Source organism: Castor canadensis, chromosome 2 (assembly GCF_047511655.1).
Source record: "Castor canadensis chromosome 2, mCasCan1.hap1v2, whole genome shotgun sequence".
Taxonomy (NCBI): domain Eukaryota; kingdom Metazoa; phylum Chordata; class Mammalia; order Rodentia; family Castoridae; genus Castor; species Castor canadensis.
The window spans coordinates 192,404,593-192,422,739 of record NC_133387.1 but is presented as its reverse complement, the minus strand read 5'-3'; the positions used below and the strand labels follow the sequence as shown (position 1 = coordinate 192,422,739).

Here is an 18,147-nt window from a genome sequence, read left to right as displayed (position 1 = left end):
TAACATAAAAAATCAATAGCTGGGAAGAACCTCATTCATAATAACAACAAAGAAAAGTAAAAGCCCGGTGCAGGTTGCTCCCATCTGCAATCCTAGCTATTCAGGAGGCAGAGATTAGGGGGATCACAGTTCAGAGCTGGTTCCAGGAAAATAGTGGAGACTCTATCTCCTGGGGAAAGAGGGGAACCGTCACAAAGGAGGGCTGGTGGAGTGGCTCAGGTGGTAAGAGTGCCTGCCTAGCAAGCATGAGGCCCTGCATTCAAACATACCCCCCTAAAAAAAAAAGAAAATGTTTGAGAATAATTTAACAACTGTGTGAAACCTAGTAGGGGGAAAAATTTAAATACTATCAAAAGATTCAGAAATAGACTTAACTGAACAGAGTCACCTTTTAAGTGTTATGACTCAGATTTATGAAGATATTAGTTACTACCCAAATTAGTTTATAAATTAACTGATTTCAAAAAAATAGCAACTATTTTATGATAATAAAATTTTGATTTTTCATAAGCTAGACTGCTTACAATCTGATCTGTATTTATTGAGCACTCATTGACCCTGCAAATTTTTTATTTAGTCTGTCTATACAACAGACAGAGGGAATACAACATGAGCCAGTGTTTTCATAGAGCAAATACTCTAGTGGAGATAGATAAAAGCAAGTAAATAACTAAGTAAAAAGTCATTCTTTATAAACTAGAGTAATGCTGTAGATAGTAAGTTGGTGATAGTGCTCCTCTCATTGCTTCTATTCTGTGGGTATGGCCAGGAAGGGCTTTGAGGGAGTGATAGTGGAGCTAGGACCTGATCATGTGGAGCCAGCCTCCTAAAGATGTGAGAGAAAAACCATTGTAGGCAGATGGAAGAGCTACTGTAAAGGCTTTGAAGGAGTGAGGAGCATATATAATTGTTTTTTACAAAATGTGTTATTTCCCAACTCTACTTTTGTCCTACATTGGAGCCCCGTTCTGCTTCTACTCTGTCAGACCCCATCTCAGCAGCTGGGCATGGTGGCATGCACCTATTACTTCCACTGTGTGAGAAGTGTAAATAGGAGGATTGCAATTCAGGCATAAATACGAGACCCTGTTTGAAAAATAGCTTAAGCAAAAAGGGGTGGGTGTGTGGCTCAAGTGGTAGAATACCTGTCTAGCAAGTACAAGGCCCTGAGTTCAAACTCCAGGACCACCAAAAAAACAAAACATGCTTATGACCTTCCATGGTGTCATAAGCAACGTCAAATTCCTTGGTGTTAATTCACCAAGTACTACTGATCAAGTAACAATAGCCCTGAGCCATTGGTATCACAGGTTCTTTAATTCTAATCTTAATTACTAATTTTAATAACTCTCAGATCACATATTATACTTTACACAATAACCATATATAGGTTATAGAATGCTAAGAAAGCGTTAAAAAGGCAGTAGAGTTTAGAGGGCTATGTTGGAGGTATAGGCAGAGAGCTGATACAGATGCAAGGACAGGTCTCCAGGGAGAAATTCTGTGTAGGGAACCAGATATGAAGAGTTTCAGGTTCAAGTTCAAGGCAAAGAGTTGTCAAGTGCAGGTCCAGGTCACAGGCCATTCTGAATGTGAAGTTTGTTGTGGATGGTGTCACTGGCAGGAGAAACTGCATTCTAACTGAAGTCCCACCACAGAGGTGGAGGTCCTTCACTTTGGCAATTTTCCTTGTTGAGGCTCCTTACCAGTGACCATGTGATGGGTCATTAAGTCTGCCATATCTCAGCCTTGGCAGGAGCTGGGGTGGGGGTGGGGTGGCAATGCTGCTTTTATTGTCACAGGTTAGGGGGGTTTACATCTGGTGTGCTTGCTAAGTTCATGTATCTAGTGTTTCTGATACAATGAGACATATGTGCAGATGTAATCTTTTATTGGTGCAAATTACCACTTTATTTCTCATGGTGTGCTGGCAGATGGTATAGTTGTTTACTTGTATAAACAAGGTGGAGAGTGATTATATTTTGGCACTTTTTCTTAAAATGGAGTACTTGACGTCAAAACTATTGCCTTATAAAATGGAGTACATCAAGGCTAAGCACAGCCTTAAAGATGCTGTTCTATATAACTTAGAGTAACTGAGAACAGGCCCAGTCTCTTCTCCTCAACAAGATGTTGGGTCTGGGGACCTACAGGACAGATGCCTGAGTCAGTATCCCATCCCCTATGGAGAGCACTGTACATAGTCTCATAAATCTGCCATGGGGCTGATTTCCCCCCAGTAAGGGGCAAACAGACCAGCTTATCAAAGAGAGCCTGCATACATGAATCCACAGCCAATGGAAAGAACCCACCTAACCCTTACCCTAACCTAGAGTTAAAGTGCCCATAAAAAGCCCCAGCCTTCGCCTTGGCAGGGAACCACCGGTTTCCGGGCTCCACTGCACTGTTCCAGCTGCACCCTTTTCTTTTCCTAATAAATCTACCTGGGTGTGCACTCTCCATGTCTCTTGAGCTTATTGCTAAGCCCAGTGCAGACAAGAACCCCTGGAGTGGCCCCCTGCACCCCACAATAATATTTTTCTGCTGATCAGGTTCATTATCTCCTACACTTAATAGGTGTTTGGTTGAAGTTGGGACCATGAAAGCTGCCAGCCTGGCTTTGCAGTTTTTGACCTGACAGATGATAAAAGTCTTCTCTCACTGGTTTTAATTAGTGCAGTTCTAATTGGCCCAGCTTGGGTTGAGTGCCCAAACTTGGATCAAATGTGTATCTGTCTTTTGTCTATGTGTGTATGCAGGCTTCAGTGCTAGTGTGTATGTACAGTGTAGAAAGAAATACTTGACTTATCCAGAGGACAACTCCATTCAGTATTTTTTAGCTATTTGCACTTCACAAAAGAATCTAGAAAGGTAGTCCAAGAGTGTTGAACAGGTAAGTATTACTTCAAATGTTTGAAAGCCCCATTGTTACTGTTTTACTAACAGGAGAGCCTCTTAGGCTCTATTCAGATCCAGTGTTGCACACAATTCTAATGATAAGCTTTATCACCTATGGGTGGATCTATAGCAAGTGAGCAGCAGAATATAAGGAGAACAAGGTAAGAGGTTTGAGAGCTTTGCTGTTGAACAGGTGTACTAATGGCAAAAAGTGACAAAACCATAAGAAAAGTAAGAAAAAATTTAAAACAAAAATGACTTTTAAATTTGTCATGGCCAGACACCAGTGACTCATGCCTATAATCATAGCAACTTGGGAGGCTGAGATTGGGAGGATAGAGGTTTGAGGCCAGCTTGGGCAAGTAGTTTGTGAGATCCCCATCTCCAAGATAACCAGCCCAAAATGGACTGGAGGTGTGGCCCAAGTGGTAGGGCACCTGCTTTAAGCACAAAGCCCTGAGTTCAAATCCCTGTCCCTCTAAGAAGAAAAAAAGTTTGTCATGGCTGTCTAGTTTTAGGTGATAGTCCTATATGTACTTTGGTTTTTCCTGAGGGCATCGAGTTAGATTGTATTTTGCATCTGTAGCTCTAGGACTGGTTGATAAGATGGACTTGGCCTCTGTCCTAATGGTGATACTTGACTAAAATGAGTTGCTTATACAGTGGGGTAATGAAAAGGTAGTTGGCAGTGCATGTCTTGGCTCTTCAGAATGGCCAGAGCACTGACAGAGAAGCAGTAGCTAGGGGCACACACCTTGGAATCGGTGAGGATTTGAATTCCACTATTGTTATTTTACATTTGCTGCACCTTGGCAAGTTACTCAACATATGTATCCCAGTTTTGCTAACTATAAATGGGATAATACCTAGAAAAGGAAGTATAACTATTCATGTTGTCAAAATTAAATATGATGTATTAAACATGCAGCACTGCCTGGCATGATAGCTTTTACTGTTAGGGCTCTGGTTTGGAGAAAAGTTCTTACCAATTCTAATACTAGAAACTGTTATGCAAAACTGACTTTAAAAGTTGATCAAAAAGAATTAACCTAGAAGGTAACACCCACGCACAGGAAATCAATGTGAGTCAATGCCCTGTATAGCTATCCTTATCTCAATCAGGCAAAACCCTTGTTCCTTCCTATTATTGCTTATACTCTCTCTACAACAAAATTAGAGATAAGGGCAAAATAGTTTCTGCCGGGTATCGAGGGGGTGGGGGGGAGGGGGAGGAGTGGGTGGTAAGGGAGGGGGTGGGGGCAGGGGGGAGAAATGAACCAAGCCTTGTATGCACATATGAATAATAAAAGAAAAATGAAGAAAAAAAACTGAAAAAGCAACTTAGATCATAAGTTATAAATTATTAAAATAAATACTTGCTAACCTTCAGTATTTCAGTATGTTAAATGTTCTAGGTTTAATCCCTTCTACCGCAAAAACAGAACATAATAATAATTTTAAGAAAGGTTACTTACACAGTTTAGAAATAAAGCAAGTGCCACCAGTTACAGTGGTAGCAAAAGGATTCTGATCCAACTAAAGAAGCTGAGAGAAATTAATTTTGAGAATACCCTACCACACTTAGAATGAATGAATTCTGGAATAGGTTACAGATGTCCCTGTATAGTTGGGGGCCTGGTGATAGTAGAGTCTTAAAATAGAGAAGCCTAAGGTAATTTTTAGTTCAATTCTTTCTTTATAGCTGAGGCAAAGCAGATTATTACTTACACATAGTTATATAATTAACAATAATAGAACCGTTTTGTTGCTTTTTAGTAAATTTCAATGAAGTAGAATTGTGCAAATTGAATACCACTAAAAGAAGAATCTACCACATTCCTTAGCCCACCTATCTCATCTTTCATCTTCACAATGCTGTGAATTCATTCACTTAACAAATACTTACTGTCTGCTTGGTTTCATGGCAGGCCTTATCTGTGAAGGTTTATAGTCTTGCTGTAGCAGGGGAAAATATCAAGCATATTGATAGTTAAAGTGTTTCACCTTACAGACATCTGGGGACAGATTGTTATGGATTTAGAAGTTGTGCTCACCTCAGGCAAACAATTATAGGAGTTGATGGCATATGGCAAAAAGGTTTTTTTCTTCATGGAAGCTAGGAAATGGAGACAGAAAGGGAATACAAGGTGAGAGAGATGGCTTATCTCTGTCCTTTCCATTCACAACGTGTTTTTCACATAACAAGTATATATTTAGGATGGTCTATGTATGTAGTACTTTGGTAAATGATGGGGAAGAAATACAAAAGAGGATTAAAATGGTCTTTGTCCTTAAAGAACTGAAGACAGTGGGTAGTGTTGGTAGGACACTACTCATCTGTAACAAGGACAGAACTCTTAACAGTCTCTTTTTTTTTTTTGCCCAGTTAGAAGTTTTCTGAAGGGTTTTTCATTACACAGGGTCTACACTGTAATTTTTTTTTAAAAAGCTTCGTTATTAAACTTTCAAATATTCATACAAGTAGAGAAAATAGTAGCACGAACCTCACCCACCACACTCAGCCTCCAGATTCAACAATAACTATCATTTTGTTATTCTAACTTACTACACTTGTCCTTCCTTCCTCCCTCCCTCCCTCCCTCCCTCCCTTCCTCCCTCCCTTCCTCTCTTCCTCCCTTCACTCTAGCATTTTAAAAGACATTTATGACATTGTGCATTTTTACTCCACACTTCTATCACATTATACCTATATACTGTAATACATATAACCAGTCTAATAATGATGGCCATTTTATTTTCCTTGTTTATAGCTTATGTCTTATAAGTAGTGCTTCTTAGAGTGTCCGTATTTGCCTATTTCTTTTTAACATTTGTGTGCCTGCTTCTTTCCTCATACTTTGCATTCAGTTGGAATGGCAGCTCTTAGAAATGAGATGGCTGAAGGAAAGGGAATATCCATTGACAAATTGCTACCTAATACCAAACTGACTTTCATAGTTGTAATTGTTACTGTGATCAACAGCATATATTTTAATCCATATCTCTGCAGGTCTCAGTTGTTGGTATTCATTTTTTTAATTGTCTCCCAGTATCATAAATTTAAAAATATTTCTGTGCATTTAAAAGTTGTTGATGAGGCTGGACATATTCTTGATGATTTATATTTTGTTTCTAAGTTAAGGCAGATTTTTCATAAACAACATATTTATTGTTTTGCTTCTTTTATATAAAAAAACCCTAAGTATCATTATTTCCTATCCCTGATCTTCAAGGCCTGTCAAAATTTGGCCCTAACCTGTTTTTCTAACTTAATAATGTTCAACAAGCTGAGTGCCAGTGGCTCATACCTGTAATCCCAGCTACTTGGGAGGATCGGGAGGATCAAAGTTTGTGGCAAGCTTGGGTAAATAATTCATGAGACCCCATCTCCAAATTAACCAGAAAAAAAGTGGACTGGAGGTGTGGCTGAAGGCGTAGAGCACCTGCTTTGTATGTGTGAAGCCCGGAGATCAAACCCCAGTCCCACCAAAAGTTCAGCAAGAGTCACTCTACTCTTACAAGGAATATTTCTCTTTTACATAAATGCATTCTATTCATTTTTTTTCCCCTTGAAATTGTATTGGTAATCTTTTACTTTTGTTCTGCCTGTCCCAAAACATTGCAAGAATCCTTATAAACCAACTTGTAATAAAGTAGCCCAAGTTTTCTCACCTTCATTATTTTCCTCTTACTTGAATCCCCACGGTATCTACCGTTTTTACATTAGAATTACTAGCAAATTATATACTGCATTGTTGTGTTATTTATCAAGCACCAGCTATTTGTGAGACTATGACTATAGCTGTGGACAAAACACAGTCCCTGTCCTTATGAAGTTTATACTATAGTGATGATACATTTATTTCCACTTCTTTGCTTATTATTGAAGTTAAACTTCTTTTTTATAAGCTTTTTGTATACTTTCCATATACATGTGAAGCATGCAGATGCTTTTAGGTATATAGTTATATTCCTGTCTGGATTGTAGGATCATAGGGGATATGAACTATGTTTTATACTTCTGTTTCTTAAAAACACTAACTTAGTTCTAAGCACATGGCTGTTACCAAGTATGTCCATGGTCCATTGATGTAGCAAGCAAAGTTGGAGGCTGTGGAGTCACATACCTTCCTCAAGTTACAGCTTACGTCCTTATGAACTAATGGCAGTGTATGCAAGTTACTTACTCTCAGCTGTGTCTTCATAAATTAAATAGCTGCTTCCTAAGGCTGGTGTGCGGGTTAAATGAGATAACATGTAAAGCATTTAGCATGATGCCTAGTACAGAGTGAGTGCTCATTAAAAGACCTGTTACTGTAATTATTTCAAGCCAGAAGTTGCTTTAACAGCCTTTCATTTCCCCAGTGCCTTTCATTGAGCAGTTACCAAATTAGTTTCCTTAAATTATTTTGTCAATCTATTCTCTCCTTTTAGTCTTTATTGTAACCCATAATAAATACCTTATATATATATATATATATATGTTATGTATATACTTTATATATAATTTATACATAAACATATTACAGTGTTTATTTGTGCGTATCTGAAACAAAAGTTTTTTGAAATAATACTCATTGTTAGGAGGTGTGTTTTTATTTTTTTTTTTTGTTCTGTTGTATTTTATTTAAAAAAAGGTGGTCACTGCTGTTAAAACTGATTTCATAGCAATTTGAAACATGAAACATACTGGTGTGGATTTTTGGAATATGTGTAATTTAGACTACCATCCAACAGGTTAATGTCCAAGTGAAAGTTTTCATTGAAATAGAAAATAGATGAAGTGACAAGGGCTCAAAGCTTATTTACATTGTACTTCCTGTTTGTTCTCTATTAGTTGTGTGGTTAGACTAACCTGTTTTCAGGCTGATCTCACTGCCGAAGGTAGGCGTACTCAGTGCATACACTCTTGAGTAGACAGGAAGCTTCCTCCGAATGTGTTGGGACAGAGCTTCCCTCCTTGAAAGCCAAGAATTTGTCAACTACTTCATGTGTGTGTTGTTTTCAGAGGACAGAAATGGGATAGATACATGGATTAAAAAGTCAGTAGCATAGTTCTTCAAGAGGGACTAGAAAAAATTTTTATTAGGAAATTTGTAAACATTTTATGAAGCAAGAAGAAAAGGGGTGTCTGTTTATTTTGTTATTAGACAGGGCCTTGCTACGTAGCCCAGGCTGACCTCAAAACTTAACCCTCCTGTGTCGGCCCTCCAAGTGCTGAGATTACAGGCATGTGTCACTATACCTGATGAAAAGTAGGAAGAGTAGTATAGTGAATCCCTATTACCTGAATTCACATTCAGTGATTATCAACATTATATCAATTCCAAGAGGAGTTTTGGCAAAGAATTTTTAAGATACACATAATTGCCTTCCTTAATACAGATAGATGATTCGGTTTTTGGGAGAGAGATGTCAGCCTTCTTAAACCTTGCTTCAGTATTCAAAGCATATTTATTTGATCCCTGCAAAAGGAGTAAGTGATTGCATTATTTTGAGGGAAGCCTCCTAGAATCCTAGCCTCTTGCCTTTTAACTTCAGATATTTCAGCATCCTCCTTTACCAGTCTTCCTTCTGCCTACTGCATACCCAGATCCTCACTGCCACCACAATGATCATTAACAGTGACTCAGGAAGGAGAATTACTGCTTCTATCCTCTGATCAGAACTTCCCTGGTTCTTCCTTTCTATACAATAGATTCCTTTCTCAGATCATAGATTTTCATTCATAATCTGGCTTTATCTCATTTTTCTAGCTTTGTCTTCCACTGTTTGTCTCTTCCTTTCCATATCTACCTTCTTATTCCTAAATACTTAACTCCATTTTAGGATTACTGATTTTCAAGATCCAATTTAGGCATCTCTTGTAGATGAGTAGTTTAGACTCTCCCCTCACTCTCAGACAGTGCTCTTCTGCGGGGCAGGTACTGAATCTTACTTTTCTTTGTCTCCTAAACACTCTTTTGTGCTGACTCTAGGCATCCAGTACTGGTTTGTTGAATAAATGTGTTCACACTTTCAGAATTTTAGAATCTAATTCCAGTACAGGTTCTCTCCAGATAAGAAGAGTTAACCAACTTATTTTTCTTTTTGATTTGTATATTTTAATTTCTTTGTTGGAGATTTTTGTTAAAATTTCTAAAGAGAACCTAAGTTCATTAGCTTTTTCCTTAGAAAGAAATACACTTTGATAAACTAGAGTAGAATATCTATCTTCAGGTAAGTAAAATCTACTTTTAGCATTTTTTTTTCTGTTGAACAATGTGGTTTTATTTTGTGAATGGGAATAGAATTTTGCTATAAAGCTTATAGTAGCCTTGACTTACTTTTGCTCTATTTCAGCTCATGGAATGCTGTGTAAATGCCTTGGTGACATCATTTAAAGAAACTATCTTAGCAGAGTGCCAAGGCATGATCAAGCGAAATGAAACTGAAAGTAGGTAAAATGTCACATCTTTAAAAAGAGTATTTTTGAAGCAAATCCCTTAACAAATTATTGTTAGATTATCCTTTTACACATATTTATATTTGTATGAGTAAATAATGTATGCTTAAAGAAAATGATGAAATATTTAACACAGCAGCACTACTAAAGAGTTGACAAGCCTAAATTGTAAGCATTTTCCCCCCTTTAGGTATCAATATATGTGTGTGTGAAACATCTACTTTTTTTCTCAAAAGCAGAACTGCATTTAAAGACCAATTTAAATTGTAAACATATGGTATAGTATAGAATGGGGTATTTGACTTCTGTGGAACCTTGTGGTGAATCTTTTTAGAAAATAACAAAACACTCTGATAATTTTTATTCCTGTTTTCCCCCAAACTAAAATGTTTCTTAATAAAGGTATGGTTTGGGAAGTATCAGGTAAAGAATAAAGAAGAAAAATTGCACGTATCCCTTCTACCCTGAAAGAACCATTTTGGTGTTTGGATTTTATTGTGTCTAACTGCAAGGTCCTATTTAATCTAGTTGTATTGAAAGTACATATCTTAACTCCTAAGTCCATAAGACTGTTTAGGAGTTATGTAGTAAAAAAGCAAGTTGCTCATTGGCATAAGTGAAGTATTTGAATTCTGTATGCCAGTCTAAGTAGAATTCATGCTAGACTCCTTACAAAAGGATTTATTTAGTGCTAATCAGTACCATGAAATAGGGTTTTATGAAAGTCAGTTAAATGATATAACATGAAAAGGTGCTGTGTAAATTAAAAAATCCTTTATGAATACAGTTTTATTGCTAATACCATGTCTCTTATGTTTTTAATTCTTCAATGATATGAGTATATTTTTAATACTGCAACTACTTTATAAAATGTGCTGCCCTTCCGTGTATACTTTTTTTTTTCATTTTTCTTTTATTATTCATATGTGCATACAAGGCTTGGTTCATTTCTCCCCCCTGCCCCCACCCCCTCCCTTACCACCCACTCCACCCCCTCCCGCTCCCCCCCCTCAATACCCAGCAGAAACTATTTTGCCCTTATCTCTAATTTTGTTGTAGAGAGAGTATAAGCAATAATAGGAAGGAACAAGGGGTTTCAACCAGCAAAACCCCTTGTTCCTTCCTATTATTGCTTATACTCTCTCTCAACCGTGTATACTTTTGTACTTCTTTTTTTTTTTTTTCTGAGCCAAGGTCTTGCTGTGTAGCCCAGGCTGGACTGGAATTCGCTGTACATAGCGAGACAATCCTGTCTCCACCTCACAGGTGCTGGGGTCGCAGGTGTGCACCACTGCTCTTAGCGACTTTTATACTTTTTAGAATAAAAAGTGTTTATATTTCATGTTATTGGAGGTTAAATGGAGTTAGATTTTTTTTAAGTAATTTTTGTTTAACGAGAAGGTAGATCAGGAAGCTGTACTTACTACAACAACTTCTAACCTAATTCTACCCATGGAATGCTATTAATATTTATAAACTTACAACTATTGTTTCTCCAAACTTATTACCATAGGCACTTCATAATGTAAATCAGAAAATTTAGTGGATAAAGTAGTTATATGAGTATGTTCTGTCTTTTCAGAGTTACATTTAATGTTTTCATTGATGGACAAAGTTCTTAATGGGATAGAGCCAATGTTGAAAGATTTGGAGGAACATATCATTAGTGCTGGCCTGGCAGATATGGTAGCAGCTGCTGAAACTATTACTACTGTAAGTTTTCTTCAATGATAATGATAGGTGTATATCAAAGTTATTTTTAAATGCAGGATTATGTATTTAATACAGCAATTTAACCAGCAAAGCAGTAATATTGGAATATCTTTTAATATTTAAGAAAAAATTTCTCCAGTTTTAAAACTATATAGTGTTTTAGTGAAACTATATATTTTCTCATTTTTTTATATTTCCTTCTAAAAACTCAATTAAATGTAAACCGTTTTGTTTCCAGGACTCTGAGAAATACGTTGAGCAGTTACTTACACTATTTAATAGATTTAGTAAACTTGTCAAAGAAGCTTTTCAAGATGATCCACGATTTCTTACTGCAAGAGATAAGGTATATATTTCTGTATATAAAATTTTATATTAAAAGTGTTACTATTAAAATTTACTTTTAGTAAGCAATTCACATTATTCCACTAAATTGCAAACTAAAACCTTACAACTCTGGTTTTTTTCAGTGAATACAATCTGTGTTATATTTGATTTGGCATATGTTTTTATAAGCATTGGATATCCTTGTAAATTAGAATTTAGCTAGAAATTAGTTTTCCAGTGATGCTCTGTTTTTGAATATTATAGATTATTGAATTCCTATTCATTCTTCTTTTTTTTTTTTTTTTTTTTTTTTTTGTGGTATTAGACATTGAACTCAGGGCTTTGTGCTTGCCAGGCAGGCGTGCTGCCACTTGAGCCACTCTGCCAGCCCTCATCCTTTTTTTAAGATCCAGCTTCCAGTGTTATTTCCCTGGAACTTCTTTGATGCCCTGCCTCCCTTCACAGCTTATCCCACTGAGTTAGTTCTCCCAACTCAGTTTCTTAAGGCTCCCATGAGAGTTCTGACCACATTTGTTTCCCAGGGAAGTATCTGCATAGCATACTGTCTTTTCCCATCCTCAGTGGATGAATAAAATGAAGCATCATTGTCCTTAAAGTTTATCTTCTTAAATGTCAAAGACCTATCATAAAAAATTAGTTAGTTCCTCCTCCCCACCTACTTTTTAATATTTCCAAAGTATGTTGTATGTCTCTAGAAAGGCAATCAGTTTTTTCCAGTAGACTGTTTCCTTCACTTTTTGCCTACTTAAGATAATTAAATATATAAGTAGGGAAAAATTAATGGAATATGGAGGTGGCGGGGTAAAGTCTTTTTTCTTTTATTTTCTTTTTTATTGGTGGGACTGGCGTTTGAACTCAGGCCTTTGTACTTGCAAAGCAGGTGCTCCGTACTGCTTGAGTCAAGCCTCCAATCAATTTTGCTCTGGGTCTTTTGGAGATGGGAGTCTCATGGACTGTTTGCCCAGGCTGGCCTCAAACCTTAGTCTTCCCTGTCTCAGCCTCCCAAGTAGCTGGGATTACAGGCATGAGCCACTGGTGCCCAGCTGATTTGAAGTTTTAAATTGAGTAGCCTACAAAGGCTTTTGTGATGACATTTAAATCAAAAATGAAGAAAAAAATAAGTCATGTGGCTGGCTGAGGGGTGTTTCAACCAGAGGAGCCAGCAGATGTGAAAACTTTAAGGCAGGAAAATACCTGTCATATTCTAGGAATAGCAGAAGAGGTCTTTGTGGTCAAGAGTAGATGGCGTAAAGCGGAGAATGGTAGCAAATGAAGTCCCAGGTACCAGGAGGCCACATCACACAAGACTGTGAGCAGAGTAAGGAGCTTGGTTTTAATGTGCGTGGATAGGAATGCCCGGAGAGAGTGTGAATAGAGTAGCAGGACTTGACTCACATTTTAATAGTAGTACAAAAAAAATAAGCTGAAGGAAGCAGGGCATAGTCCTGCTTACCTGTAATGTCATCACTTGGGAGTTAGAGACAGGAGGATTGTCAGTTCTAGGCCAGCCTGGGGTTTATAGCAAGACATTGTCTCAAAAAACAAACTACAGCAACAAAAAAATGAGAAACCTCTCACAAAATGACAACCAAAAGAGTAGAGAATTTCAATTAATCAAATATGCGGTGACTTTTCCCAGAGAGATAGTGGGTGGGGGTACTCAAAAGTGGTTGGTATTGGGTTTTTCCTTTCTTAAAAAAAATGTAGTTTCTATTTGAGAAATGCAGGGAACACAGGTAAAGGAAGGGAAGCTGATGAAGGATACTGTAGACAACTCAGTATTCTATGAAGTCAGCTCTACAATGAGCTCCTGTAGCTCAAAAACTCTTTAAGAAAAAAAAAAAAAAAACTCTGTTCTAAATTTCCCCACCCATGAAATGTTGATTTGTGGCATTTCTTGCTGCCATTTGCACAACCATCACATAGTTCCGTAGGTTTATGTACAGATACAGATACTGACAGCAAAGTCCAGGGATGAGGGGAAGGCTTGGTAGCATCTATTAAAGTAGCTGTGTGGCTTGGGATTGAAAGACAAAAATGACAATATCCTCTACAACTGATGTCTCAGGAAGGCGTCCCCAACTCTCCTTGAGTACTCATCTCCTCCCACTGGATGTTCTGCCAGTCAGTGCCACTGTTCTCTCACTGGCTAGCTCTTAACATAGCCCCAGGTTCTCACATTTAATGTCTTTTTATTTTTTAAAGCATTTAAGTTATTCAACATGATGTTACGGAACACATAGAAACTAAAAAGGTTACCGTAGTGAAGCAACTTAACATCTGTGATATTTACATAGCTACCTGTTTTATTTATTTATTTATTTATGTGGCAAGAGCAGCTAAAGTTAACTCATTTAATATGAATCCCATTATTGTCTGTAGTTCTCATGTTGTTCATTTAAAATTAGGTCTCTAGACTTGTCCACTATATATCATCCTCTGACCTACATCCCATTTCCAACCTGTCCTACCTCCCACCATCACCCCTGGTAACCACTGTTTTGCTCTCTAATGCTGTATATGAATTTTTTTTTTCTACATATAAGTGAATTCATACAGTATTTTTCTGTGTCTGACTTATTTTCCTTAGTATACTAATAATCTTCTATCTTCATCCATATTTTGGCATATGGCAAAAATGTGTTTTTTTAAATATTGTATGTATGTGCCACAGTTGCTTTATCCATTTATCTATCAGTGGACACTTAGGTGGGTTGTTTTCATCCTGTGCTTCTGTAAATAATGCTGTAAAGAACATGAGAGTGTAGATATCTTTACAAGGTGGTAACTTTATTTACTTTGAGTATATGCCCAGAAGAAGGAATTGCTGGGATTCTGATAATACTATGGTAATAGACTCTACAGGATTTGCTAATGAGCCAGATGTGTAATGTCATAGAAAGAGACCTTTTAGTGATAACACTCAGACTTGTGTTCAGATCAGTTACAATCGTGTGTACTGCCATGGGTAAGACTGGGAGAAGCAAGCTTTGGGGAGATGGTTGCAGAAAAATTAAAAACTCAGTTTTGAACAAGTTAACTTTAATATTAACATTCAAAGTCTGTTAAGCATCCATGTGGAAATGTTGAATCTGGAGTTTCATGGAGAGAATGGAGCCAGAAAACTCTGATTGGCAGCTTTTGTCTGTAGATGTTTTTAAAATCACTGACACTGCCTGTGGTCACCAAAGTCATGAGTGAAAGTAGAAACAGAAGAGAGCAAAGAAATGGCCCTAGGGCGTTCTGATGTTTAGTTCTTAGGAAAATGAAGAACTGCCTTTCATGAGGACAGAGCAGAATAACCAGGAGAGTGTGGTATGTAGAAGAAAGTCAGAAAATGGTATAACCTGCTGTTTTTAAAATGCTGCTGATAGATCAGATAAGATGGAGTTTAAACATTGTCTTTGGCTACATAGAGGTTGACTTTATAACGGTTGGGTGGACTGTGGTTTCAAAGCCTGATTAGAGTGGTTTTCAGTAAGAATGTAGGAAAGAAAAGCTAGGCAATGATGCTCACCTCTGTAATCCCGGCTACTTGGGAGGCTGAGATAGGGAGGATCTCAATTCAAGGCCAGCTGGGCAAATAGTTCTCGAGACCCCATCTCCAAACTAACCAGAGCAAAATGGACTGGAGGCATGGCTCAATTGGTAGAGTACCTGCTTTGCAAGTGCAAAGCCCTGAGTTCAAAATAATGTAGAAAAGTGGAGATGGTGAGATAATTTTCTAGAAGTTTAGCTTAAAAGGATGGAAAAGAATGGAGTATTAGCTGAAGGTAGACAAAGCCAAGAGACAGTTTTTAAGATGCGAACAATAACAATATGCTTTTTATTGCAAGGCCACAGAAATAGTGGAGAAGGAAAAATTGATGTAGGAGTGAAAAGAATCTGATTACTTCAGTTTTCTCTGTGAAATGAAGTCACAGCATTTGTTGAGAATGTATATAGGGAAAGAAATATTGAAAGTTTGAGGAGAAAGGAGATGGTACAAAAATATTTAGGAAACTGAATACATAGAGAAAATGGGTTTGATCGTCAGGCAACATCAAGACCTCACTTAAGAACATCAGTAGTTGTAACATGAAGTCTTTGAAAAATACTCTATTAGGTCAGACATACCTTTAAAAGTAAAAACTGGGCTGGAGATGTGGCTTAGTAATAGGATGTATGTTTAACATGCACAGGATCTACAGGCGATCCCAGCAACACAAAAAACAAAACACCTGATGTATATTTTTATGATTTTTGAAAGCATAGTAATTTATCTGCCTACTTTAAATATTAAAAATAATGCTCATTCCATTTCAAATTATTTTTGCAGGCATATAAAGCAGTTGTTAATGATGCTACCATATTTAAACTTGAATTACCATTGAAGCAGAAAGGGTAAGCTTTTTTAAACATATTTTAAAAATACTTAACTTTTTTTGGACTGTATTACATGTTAGTGGGTCTGCAAGGTACTTATTTCCCTATTAGATGATTTTGGTTTTTTTGTTGTATTGGGGTTTGACTCTACCACTTGAGCCATTCCACCAGCCCTGGTTTTTGTTTGTTTGTTTTGTTTTATTCTTTGAGACAGAGTCTTCCTATATAGCCCCGGCTAGCCTCTAACTTTAGATCTTCCTGCCTCTATCTCCCACATGTTGGGATTATAGTTGTGTGCCACCATGCCTTGCTGCATTTGGTTTTGTTGTTATTCTGAGTATTTTTGTTGTCTTGACTATTAAAACTCTTCAGTTTACAGTTTTTTATGACCAAAAAACACTTTATTTTTTGAAGTAGGAAAATACATTTTGTTCTTATTCTTTTAGCATCTTGGGTTGTTTTTCCTTTATTAGTCACTAAAGATATTTTTTTTGGAGGAGGGTGCTGGGCATTGAACTCAGGGCCCCAAATTTCTAGGCAGGCACTCTCCCACTTGAGCCACTCTGACAGTCCTGTATTACCATTTTTGAAAATTGATCTCTTTGGTGGAGTCCTTGCCTAGCATGTGAGTGGCCTGGGTTTGATCCCAGCACCAAAAAGAAAAGGGGGGAAAAAATCTCTCATTGGTAACAGACTAATTTGTTTTGCTAAGTTCAATTTTTGGAAAATCTGAAAATTAAATTTGTGAGATATATTAATAGATCTGAGGTAGTTAAGTACCTTCAGAATAATGCTAAGTAGTAATGAAGGATATTTGGATAAACTCTTTCCATATAGTTTCTAGTTGAGAATCAGTTTTAAAGAAATTTTAAAGCCAGATATGGTGCGTGCCTGTAATTGTACCACTCAGGAAGCTAAGGCAAGGAGGATCATGAGTTTGAGGTCAGCCAGGGCTACACAGTGAGTTTTAAGGGCAGCCTGGGCTACACAGTGAGACCCTATCTCAAAGAGAGAGAAGCGGGGAGGGAAGAGAGGGGAAGGAAGGAGGAAATTTTATATATAATGCTAAAATGTTTGAAAAATAACATTTTTAAGAGGAAAATAAAGGTCTTTTAATATTTTTGTCTTGGCTTTTATGAGCTATGTATGTTTTTACTACAATAGAATATACCTGAGTCATTCCGTATTATAGCAATTAACATTGAGGGAGGCTGTATGTCACATTCTCTTTTTTAAATTATGAAACATAACAGTACATCTTTGCATGCATATGTAGAGATCTTATTCTTCTATAGCCAATTTTTTTACAGAAATTTTCAAACAGTAAGGTTACGTAATTGCTTTGTCAAATAATGTATCTCCCCTTTATACATCCATCAGCCAATTTTATTAAAGCCACTATATTTTGAGTAATTTTAGTTTATTTTTTCACTATTGGGGATCGGACTCAGGGCCTTGCACTTGGTAAGCATACTCTCTGCCACTTGAGCTACACACCCAGCCCCTTTTTAGCTTTAGTTATTTTTCAGATAGGATCTTGAAGTTTTGTCCAGTGCTGGTCTCAGACCATAATCCCTCTCTTTTAACCTCCTGTATAGCTGGGACCACAGATGTGCGTCCCATGCTCCACTTATTGAGACAGGGTCTCACTAACTTTTTGCTTTGGCTGGCCTTGAAGCATGAACCTCCTGCTTTCCACCTCCTGCGTATCTAGAATTGTAGGTGTGAACCACCATGTCTGGCCCCATCAATCTACTTCTTAAATGGATTTCTAAAGAACTTTCACACATCAGTAGTCTTTATTCCCCTAAGCACATACACTCATTAATTGAATTTGATGTTTGTTTTGAGGTAAAAATGACATAGTTTTTTGCATATATTGTAAGTGCACGATTGAGTCAGATTTGATAAATGTATGCACCCTATTGATGTACAATGTCGCCATCACCTTCCAGTGTTGGCCTAATGCCCCTTCCCAGTAAGTTCCAGCCCCTCTCCTTCTATTGGCAGCTGTTCTAATTTTGTCACAGAAATTAGTTTTGTCTGATCTAGGACATCAGACAAATGTAATCACACAATACGTACTTGTTGTGTGTAAAGCTTATTTTGTTCAGCATTGTTTTTGAGATTCATCAATGTTTTTTAATGTAATTGTAGTTTGTTTTCCACAGTGGTTATACTGTTTTATACTTCTATCAACAAAATATGATAATGACAGTTTGATATTTATTCTCACCAAGATTTGATGGTGTCATTTTAATTTTAGTCATTCTGGTTATAGTAGTGGTATTTCATTGTAATTTGATTTCCACTTCCCTTATGTTACTGATGCTAAACAATTTTTCATGTATGGAGGTGCTTTAGGGTTTTTTTGCCAA

At 37.1% G+C, this 18,147-nt stretch overlaps 2 protein-coding genes and 1 long non-coding RNA gene across 9 annotated transcripts in view; 2 read left to right on the top strand and 1 right to left on the bottom strand.

Annotated features, from left to right (window-relative positions):
- LOC109690945 (serine-protein kinase ATM) overlaps positions 1-18,147 on the top strand; it is a 340,952-nt gene that overhangs the window by 102,584 nt on the left and 220,221 nt on the right. The window lies entirely within an intron of this gene.
- LOC109691034 (uncharacterized) overlaps positions 1-18,147 on the bottom strand; it is an 83,063-nt gene that overhangs the window by 24,971 nt on the left and 39,945 nt on the right. For all 4 annotated transcript variants that reach the window (XR_012445625.1, XR_012445624.1, XR_012445626.1 and 1 more), the window contains one exon: positions 4,953-5,014. This is a non-coding gene — a long non-coding RNA (uncharacterized lncRNA). The remainder of the gene's footprint in view (positions 1-4,952; positions 5,015-18,147) is intronic.
- Cul5 (cullin 5) overlaps positions 1-18,147 on the top strand; it is a 97,505-nt gene that overhangs the window by 57,164 nt on the left and 22,194 nt on the right. For all 4 annotated transcript variants that reach the window (XM_074066784.1, XM_074066786.1, XM_074066783.1 and 1 more), the window contains 4 exons: positions 9,241-9,334; positions 10,926-11,056; positions 11,295-11,402; positions 15,723-15,787. In XM_074066784.1, the coding sequence (XP_073922885.1) occupies positions 9,241-9,334; positions 10,926-11,056; positions 11,295-11,402; positions 15,723-15,787 (398 nt within the window). The remainder of the gene's footprint in view (positions 1-9,240; positions 9,335-10,925; positions 11,057-11,294; positions 11,403-15,722; positions 15,788-18,147) is intronic.